At 38.8% G+C, this 10,160-nt stretch overlaps 1 protein-coding gene across 2 annotated transcripts; it reads left to right on the top strand.

Moving 5' to 3' along the window:
• The first annotated feature begins 527 nt into the window (after positions 1–527).
• Positions 528–8,662, top strand: LOC106941798 (somatostatin receptor type 5-like). 2 transcript variants are annotated; one of them, XM_015024916.1, is made up of 4 exons: positions 528–765; positions 3,244–3,936; positions 4,035–4,379; positions 5,398–8,662. In XM_015024916.1, exons 2-4 carry the CDS (start codon positions 3,262–3,264, stop codon positions 5,470–5,472), a joined length of 1,095 nt encoding a protein of 364 aa, XP_014880402.1. In that variant the 5' UTR covers positions 528–765; positions 3,244–3,261; the 3' UTR covers positions 5,473–8,662. The 2 variants fall into 2 exon arrangements, with proteins under 2 accessions (XP_014880402.1, XP_014880401.1); XM_015024915.1 differs by lacking the exon at positions 528–765 and adding an exon at positions 1,119–2,531.
• The last annotated feature ends 1,498 nt before the right edge of the window (positions 8,663–10,160 follow it).

Consider the following 10,160-nt stretch of genomic DNA (forward strand, 5'->3'; position numbering starts at 1 on the left):
CAGTGGATGAATAAAGAAACTCTCCAAAACCAGCAAACAGACTTGATTGATCAAGTTAGAGGATCAGATTTTGTCCATTTCTGGGGTCTATGTAGTTCTCTACAAGTCCAAAATAAAACACATGCTGTGTGCCCGCATGTGCAGCAGCCTGGTGCTAACTCTGCATTGACAGAGACGAGCGCAACATAAAACTAATGACTTGAGCTCAGACTACTACCATCAAATCCCCATCCATCTGTTCTCACAATTCACCCTCTTTTCTCTTTTCTTCCCAAACACCTCCAGGAGGACTCTGACTCGTCCATTTAGATCTGACTTGATCAATACAAAAGGGAAAGGTGTATATTTTTGTTGGTGGTTGGGTTTGAAATGAGAAGAGGAAAGAAATGAACTTATTGTCATTTAATTTGCACCAACAACTGGTGTTTGGAGGTGTCGACAACAAGAGGTGGGCGGGACTGTTTCATGCAAACGCTGTGTGACGTTTTCCCCACTTAAATAGACAGAGTTCCCGCTGCGCAGAGGCTTTCCCATCTTCGCAGGAGCGTACTGGATTCTTCCTACCTACGAACTTTGAATGAGTGACTAAAAAAAGTTAATAATCTGAGCATGAGCATCAGTATGGATGTTAGAGCACGAAGATTTAAGGATAAATAGAGAAAACTTGGATAACAAGTGGTGTTTGTATCAAGGATCGGGGGAGAAGCGGAGTGAGAGTGAACAGTCCCATCACCGCCTGAGCGTTGGAGACGCAGAAGCGCACAGGTAGGCTGATCTCCATCTGCACAGCATGTCAAAATACCTGGAAGTGACATCACAAATTGTATGTAGGCCCTGAACATCTTCAGTGTGAATCTCACAGCGAATCCAATTCCGACATTTACTTGTGGATCTTTGCGCATTATAAACATAGGAAATTTGCCGTGGGATTATTGGAGGTAATTAAATTGAATAAAAATCTTATGCGCTTTGTTTACAGATGCTCTGTCTTTAGTTTCCATAATCTGTGACTAACAGGGTTAATTTTAGATATTTTTGACTAATTTTGTCTCAATTAAATATTTATCCCACGCTAAGGAGTTTGCGCTTTGCTTATTTTCGTCTTAAAGATATCACCAGTTACCCTAATTATGAAAACTTATTTCCGTTCATTTCCCTGGAGAGCGCGCGAAGCCATATGGGGCGAGTAAATAAGCCACAATGTGATTTTTTTCCCCTGTGTGCATAAATCCACCGGGTAGGCATATGAACGCTTTTTTAAGCTGCGGGATTTGGCAATTAGAGATTTATGGACAGAAATGTCAAACCCCGGTGCAGCCTGAAGAGGACAGAGACATCTCGTCATTGTTTTCCCAACATCACGCTGCGGGCTGCGCGTCACTCCCGTGTTTTGGAGCGCGGTGCAGCGAGTCCTCAAGCCAAAGTTTTTATTTGTGCAACACATCTTCACAGCCCCGGGTTGCAACGTTTGACATCTGACAATTATCCATCCGACGCTCCATTATAGCTCAACCCGCCTCAGCGTTTTGTGTGAGTTGTTGAAGGCAAAGGCTCAAAGGTTGCTGTCCATCAACTGACACTAATATGATTATTATCGTTTTAGGGCAGCGAGATTCATAATGGCTGCTGTCATAATGACTCCAAGGATTAGAATAATGTCTACAGGTTTGGCATTTATGTTGTGCGTAAACATTTAACCGATTGAGTTACTGTCAAAACATTAAACTTTGATCAGTGGTTCATCCTCATATGATTTGAAACCGAATCTGACCAGAATATGTGAAGTTCAGGATTTTCTTAGACAGATGAGGATACTTTAAGTCCTTAAAAAATATTTCACAGTGAATATTGACTGTTTAATAAATTGTCTGTTTACATGTCAGCACGTTATTTGCGTGGCAGCAATGTAAAGATTGGTGTTGTCGACTTTTTTTTTTTTTTTTTTTACAAAACTCACTGACCTGAATAATAGCATTTTGAGGCTTTTAAGAGAAATTTATTGAAGCTGGCGCACCGCGACTGTTTGCCCTCTTTCTGGTTTCTTTTGTTTTGCTTTTATTTCATACTTGCATTTCAGATCATCAAACAAACTCTTAAATCAGGAAATGATGACAAGATTGAATGCAAAACTCAGTTTTCAATTTATGTTATTCTTTTAAGGAAACTTGTTGAAATAATCAATTAAAGTTATAATAGATAAATCATTTAAACAGTACTTGTCAGACTACATAAAGTAGGGTAGTTGATCTCACAAATCAACCGATCACACAACAATCTAAAGAAACTCAAGAGCAAATGTGAAGCAAAGCTTTTGAAATTCATTCAGGAAATGGTTACAAATGTGTTTCTAAGGTTATGGGAGTCAGTCAAACCACAGTGAAAGCCGTTCCCCATAAAAGGAATAAATATGGATCAGTGGCTAAACTTCTCAAGAGCGACCAGCCATGAGATGGACAACTTGTCAAAGAGGTCAACAAAGAACCCAGTACACAACATCTAAAGCACTGCAGGCCTTTCTTGCCTTAGCAAAGGTCAGTGTTTATGTTTCAGCAATAAGAAAGAAACTACCGTGTGTGTTCGAAAAACACACACTGCGTGATTTGATGTCCTATTTTTTTGTGACTATGTTTTTTTGATAATGTTAGATACTTGGAAATCATATTTGCTTACTTGAACTGTAAAAAGCTGATATGTCATACTTGACAGCCATAAAACAGAATAAACAGTTTTTAAAATCAGTTTAGGTCCTTATCTTCTTAAAAGGACATTTTAATTTCGGAAACACATTGCTCTTCATTGATAATGTTACTGCGAACATAAATGACACATTAAGCTCTCCAAATATCAAACCATTTCCCACGTTTTTGTTTTATGTCTTTCTCTCCTTTATTGACATTTGGTCCATCTAGAGTGCCATTAAAACTGTTTAACTGATGCCATTCTTCTAAAAGTGCAATTTCCTTTTATAAGAAATTGCATGTTGGCCGCGTTCCCAGACAGTTCACTGGAAAGTTTCTCTCCTCTCTTTGTAAATATGGGCCCCTTGCCCAGAGATTACCATACACACCTGTGTTGTGTCCAGTGTGCATAGTGCAGAAGTTTGACATAGCAATTGTTCTCTGAACTAGGAATTCACAGAATACTCAAACAGTCAGAACGTTATGAATTGTTCCTTCTAGGTAATGGCTGCCATTGAAGCATAAATAACATCTACAATTGTGTGCATGTCTTTTCTCTCTTAAGATAATCCACCATAAACTGATGGACATCAGCAGCTCCTCCTTCAACATGACCAACTACAATGAGACACTAATGTCTGAGAATACCAGCAGAACCAATGGTTCAGACACAACCCCACCAATGCCCTTCAGTGAAGTCACTGCAGTAATCTACACTACTGTCTTCATAGTGGGTTTCTTGGGTAATGTATTAGTTATCTATGTCGTTGCCCGCTACACCAAAATGAAGACAGTGACCAACATGTACATCCTGAATTTAGCCGTGGCGGATGAACTCTACATCTTGGGGATCCCTTTAATAGGGACCAACAGTGCGTTGTCCTACTGGCCATTTGGCAATTTCCTCTGCAAGGTTTCCATGACTGCTGATGGCATGAGCCAGTTCGCCTCCACCTTCTGCCTGACGCTGATGAGCATTGACCGCTTCCTCGCTGTGGTTTATCCTATTCGCAGTGCCAGATGGCGAAAGCCCCGAGTGGCCAAGATTTTGAATGGCGTGGTGTGGTTTATTTCATTCCTGATGGCGCTGCCGCTCACCATATTCTCAGGTGTGCAGGATAAGTTCAACACCTGCAACATAAGCTGGCCGGAGCCTTCAGAGTCGTGGTCCCTTGCTTTTATCCTCTACACATCCATCATGGGCTTCTTCGGCCCTTTGACTGTCATCACCCTCTGCTATCTAATTATTGTTATCAAGGTAATTAAATCTTTACATATCCTCTTTGTCTTGAATTAGCAAAGGTTTAGAACTGCATTTTACCATCTCAACATCTCACGCCATCTTCCCTCTTCCAGGTGAAATCTGCAGGTGTAAGAGCAGGCCTCACAAAGCGGCGCAAGTCAGAGCGCAAGGTGACACGCATGGTGGTCATCATCGTGCTGGTCTTCGTGCTTTGTTGGCTTCCCTTTTTCACCATCAACATTGTCAACCTGTTTTATGTCATACCTGAGAGCAAAGTCAATGCTGAACTCTACTTTTCCCTGGTCATCCTCACCTACGTCAACTCCTGCGCCAACCCAGTCCTCTACGGTTTCCTCTCAGACAAATTCAAACAGAGCTTTAAGGAAGTGCTTTGCTTCTACAAGGACGTGACTACTGCAACTAAGGACCTAGTGGAGAGCAGACAGAATGGCAATAAGGTAAAAAAAAAAAAAAAAGTTCCTATTTTCAATCAGAAAGTGCATAAAGCCTGTGAAGTAAGTAGGTCCTAGTGTGGAGTCCGATGGTGCATCATGCATGTTTTCTCTCAGTGCACTCTGCTTTCTTCCAACCATCAAAAAGACCAATTGCTCATTCTCAATTCCTATGACATTATATTGACCGATTGATGGAGGCACAAGCCCCTCTGCGAATCCTCAAGAATTAAGCAGGAAAAAACAATGAATATGAATTACATAGAAGGGATCATGTTCCTGTGAAAAATATTCTGAGTGAACACAGCTTCCTGTTTCTCTTAAAAATGCAAATTAGGCCTTTTTCTGTATTGGATGACATGCATGAGCAGGATCCAGATATGCTTCACTATTCTCTGGGGTTATGCTTATTTAAAACATACTGGAGCAAAGAGGAAAATCTTAAATTTAGATGTTTTCACCATTTAGATGTTTTCATACCTATTTTTTTGTTCCAATATAACCACAAACCTTATTTTAATTAGTATTGTACATAATACAAAAGTACAATACTAATTTTGAAGTAGAATGAAAGTTTTACAAATACAAATCTGACAATTATGGTGTGCCAATGTTTTCTACCCATTTTAGTCTTAAACCTTTGATATAATCCAGAGGATTACTAAATTGCATCGTAAATAGAAACCACATGTGGGTTATATGTTCCACAGTTCTACTTTGTGGACAATTTAGAGGATTGTTAGAGAATCTTAGAGAAGAAACAGCATCCTAAAGGCCAAGGCACAAAGCAGAAGGGTCAGGGAAAACATTGTGGAGGATTTGTATTGTTTTTGGGTTACAAAACAATATCCAACACTCTGAGCATTTCACTGAGGACAGTTCACAAACAGGAAGTAGAAAAAGAATGGAAATCAAACCAAGACATGGTCTAACCTGGAAGACATATAAATTGCCATATAACAGATAAAATCTGTGCTGCTCCATGAGGTTAAATCTCATATTTGTGTCTCTTTTTTTTTCACAGCTCATCCAGATGGAGGTTGTAAGGAGCACTGATGTTGAGCCTTTCACCGCAAAACCTGCAACGGATTGCCAGTGATTTCTGTCTTGTTGCTGATCCAAGTTGTGCACTGGTGGACCACAAGGCACTCTGACGTTTTACCCATGGGGCTTCATACTGACATGGAATTTCCTGACTTTATTTCAGTTTGCCCTGTTTTTCACTCTCACATTTCTGCAGAGGCTCACTGAACTGTCTGAGGAACAGTTTTTTTTTTTTTTTTTTTTTTCCAATCACTGCATTTTTTTTGTTACATCTTTGTGCACAGCAACAGACTGAGCATTTTTTTGTTGTTGTAATATAAGAAATTTACAAGACTGTCAAACAACTTTAATCCCTTTAGACTTCATTTTAATAGTCTATTTTTAAGAAGATAATGCCTTTGTTTTAGTTTGCTGTCTATACCATTTGTTTTGGCTTTATATTTAGAATGACTGTTATTTAGCACTGAAAGACATCTTGAAAGGATGTATTATGCTACATGGCTCACCACTAGGTGACCGAATCAGGATAGTTTGATTTATTTACTGGCAATAATCAACTGATTCGTGGTACTCTATGTGACTTAAATGGACAAGTGTGACAGAAGTATCGATGTCCTTATGTAAAACCCAGAAGAAAAAGTCTGATTGGTAGGAACGATCAACAGCATGACGGCCTGCTGATCGTTGTGCTTTGACAAGATTTTGACAAGGTTCAGTCATCTCTCCCTAAAAGGCAGCAGCACTCACCCAAACAAGGAGCCTCCCCTGCCCACTGGGCAGCTGCAAGCCTCCTTCCTCCATAAACTCTGATTGGACTGGATCTGAAGGCATCTGTTGGGAGCAAACCCGGCCCCAATAGACTTCACAACAATCTGGTACCAGACATTCCAGGACACAACCAGATGTTGTTTGTGCACATTCTGACTTGTCAAAGCTTTAGTTTTAGGAGCAAAGGAAGATCCTGCAGGTCACAATCTCACATATAGCTGACTGATGCCAGCTATTGTTAAATGTCTTATGTTGTCCAGTTCTCAGTTTGTAATGTTTGCAGTATTTTGTTGCAATAGTAAGAGAGAAAACTGACCTCCTGGCTGCCATTGTGGGAGCCTCATTCTACGGTTTTATGTTGACTTGCAAATTTTTTACACATGTTTTAGTAATGTGAAAAATGTCTTGTAAAAAGACAGCCAGTTGTTTGTTTTCTTATTCTCTCTCTCTCTCTCTCTCTCTCTCTCTCTTTGGCTTACCTCCAGTTTATGCAGTAAGGGTGGGATGATATGTACGACATAAACATATTTTTGTTTTTATCTGGTTTTTGTACTGACACTGACATTTCCTCACAGGTGTTATCCTGAGCCCAACAAAATGTTAACAACGCCCATAAGATGTTTGAATTTGTTTGAGAAACTAACCAAGTAAATAGGTTGATTAAATGACAAGCGACATCACATTTATATGTATTGGTGAAAATGTGAATTCTGAAATAAAAGGTCATTCTGAATCGAGCATACAACATAAATGATAACAAGAATAGCAGTATTATGAATGTTGTTACACCCTAATTTTAGAAAACCCATGTTTTCCCCCGCACGGGTTTTCACAAATAAGAAAGTTATTTTCTTTATATATATATATTCAAGGGCTACATGGTTAGTTTAACACAAATTTGTCAAAGTTTTACCTACCTGAAAAGCGGCCCGATATTTGACAGTTTGCTATACAATAAATTTCAAGGTGCAACGCATGCCCAAAGCAAGTCCAACACCATACCTGACCATTTGTTTGAGGTTTTTGTGATGGTTGTAGCAGACATTAGCACTTTAGTGTTCCTTATTTGAAGATCATTGTCAGAGAGGGTTCTGGGTGCATTCACAGCTTTTCAAATATAATTTGTGCTAGCTTGTTCTTTACACAAGGAGAGGTAATCCTTTCAAACAAGCCATATTATATTTCTTCTGTTTTATTTGTCTTGTTAGGCACTTTAGCATGCTAGCTAAATGGTTTTATATCCGTTTTCCTCAAAGTTGTACAGTTTGACCTCGGGTCATCAACTTCTGGGATTATTGGCAATTGTGTTGTGAATAGTGTTTGGTTCATACAGGCTCTCCCAGATTGATCAGTGGCAGAAATTTCATCTAGATCTTGAATTAAGACGGGGCAGATTTTCGAACCAAAAAATTTCACTCTACCAGACAGAGTGTCAATAATAGATCAAATGCATTAAAATGTGTGCTATTGTGACGTTAAAATACATATTTGTCAATTCAGGTGGAGCAAAAACTTTTTTTTTTTATTGCTGTCCATTTTAGTGGTTCATTGTCGTGTTTATGTTTTTTGTGTGTTTGTACATCTGATGAAATAGGGTGTACTTTCTTTATATCAAAACTATTAGCTTTGTGGATTATTCCAATGTGTCTCTGCTAATTTGTGCTAACAAACAACAACACTTATATTTCTAGTTTTTGACGTTTTAAAGCTTGGCGCCTTGACTTCACAATCCCAACACTGGAATGGCAGCTGGATTTTACGATGTGAAATTTACCTCCATTTATTGAAAAGTTTGTTACTGTAAAAAAAAAAGGAAAAACATAGAGAAGAATAACAAATTTAATAAAACCAGACAAAAAAGACTTGACTTAATATCAAGCAGCTTTAGCTAAGTTCACTTATTTTTTGTTTTGTTTTGTTTCTTATTTTGTGATATTTATAGATCGATGACCTCACATCCACTCACTGCCGTTTTAAAAGTGTAATTTTTAATATGTAAAAAAAGAATGATGTTGTATTAAAAAAAACTTTGATTTAAAACACATTGCATACACTAAAATGTTAGCATTTATTTGAAAGTAACAAATGTGGTTTTAATGGGATGGTAATCGATAGATTTGCTGGATATTTTTTAATTAGTGGTGGCAGATTTATTCGTATTTTTACTAAGCGTTCACCAGATCGTCGTGTTTATTAAATACTTTTACAAAATATCATTTTCAGCTTTAAAATCAAGCCACAAATAAGCAACTGCATTACAACTGGAGAGAAATATGAATTTGTGCGATGTCTTCTCCTGCTACTCATTTATAATTAGTTTTTTAGCAATCACCTGTGGGTTTTTCTTTCTTTACAGAGCTTAATTAAAGACAGATGAATTGTTTTTGTCTGACATGTGGAGCTCTGATGCTGCAGATTTAAGTGATTCGATGTCGTTCTCTCTGAAATCTATACCATAGCTTGAAAAAAAAAAAAAACAAGACGATAAGTATATCCTTTCTTTTTCACCAGATTTTGTGCTCTCTCGTCACCTCACAACCGCACCTTCTTGTGCTACTTGTCTAAAGTGCACTCGTATATATTGCACTGTCTTGCTCGGCCCCTACTCCGAGCTTGTTTACCGACAACCTGTTTTTGAGATGGTTCATAGGGGTGAAGGTGCACCGTGCGTTCTGCAGCCTCTGATGTCCTGTTTGTTTGTTGTCGTGCTCCTTCAGCTCCATCAACCTTAATGTCAGTGGAAAAAGAATAAACAGAAAACAGTATCATTACAAAACAGATGAAAGTTGCTAAACGAGAGCTGGTTTTGGATTGTTGGCTGATTCTGAGAAAGAGATAAGAGGAGGCTAAGATTACCTGACAGGAGGAAAACAAACAGAAGTTGGTTACTGAAGGGCAAATGAAAGGTAATCCATGCCTGAGCACACAAACACTTGCAGTGGATTATCCTCGCCACCAAACATTGTAACTAACAGAAAGACCTTAGTGTGATATTTAGCAATATGAAATAATTCATGAAATCCAAACTGACCTAAATCTACTAATATTTTATTGAATTTATAGATCCTGACAACAATGAAATCTAATTTTTTATTACAAAAGTGTGAATATATAGTCATGTTTATGCTGTTAGGAAAATAATGGCGTCCAAAACTGAAAGAAATGTGAACCGGATTTATTTTGGAATTGTGTTTGTTTTAGATAAAGGGTTATTAGCAAGTAATAGGCAGTAAGTATTCCACAGTTGTTCTATGTAAATCTGTAATTAAAGTTAAGATTAATGCTTGAAGAAATGTAAGACTAAATTACTATGTAAATGTCCTTTAAGAAGAATAAATTTTGTTCTTATGTCGATAAACTACATTGCTTTTCCATCCATCTATCCTCAAGCTGTCAGGGATTACAGATCCAGGAGGAAAGCAGCACCTTCCAGCTCATTCTGGGTGATCACAACGTGCCCCGGGACAAAAAGGGATGCACTGCAACCTGGTCAGATCCTCGAACCTCTTCTACTAACGCCTTTTGTTGGGGAGAAGCAGCGGCTCTATTTTAGAGAAGGATAGAGCTTCTCTCTCTCTCTCTGAGGCCGAGTCTGACTTCCGTGAACTCACTTTGGGAGCTTGGATCTTGGATCTCGCTCTTTAGTTCACGATCAGATCTTATCACCACAGCTGACAAGTGGAATGCAGCCGGACCGGTAAATCGGGAGTAGCACCCGTTTTACTGCAGCTGCAGATGAAGCCCCGCTCCGTCTGTCCGTCCTGCCATCGCTCCAGAGCAAAACACCAAGATAATGGAGTCCTCCATTTGAGGCAGAGCCTGACGCCCAACCCATAGGGAACAGCCAATCTTTTTTTTTTTTTTTTCCCAGCTAAAAACCTCAAATGAAATTGTAAAAACTACCGCTTGTAATTTTTTAATTACTTTTTGCATTATGCAATCTGTAACCAGACAGACTGCCATTGTTGACGTTTT

The sequence above is a fragment of the Poecilia latipinna genome, unplaced genomic scaffold, assembly GCF_001443285.1.
Source record: "Poecilia latipinna isolate Pla-1442-1.1 unplaced genomic scaffold, P_latipinna-1.0 Scaffold3874, whole genome shotgun sequence".
Taxonomy (NCBI): domain Eukaryota; kingdom Metazoa; phylum Chordata; class Actinopteri; order Cyprinodontiformes; family Poeciliidae; genus Poecilia; species Poecilia latipinna.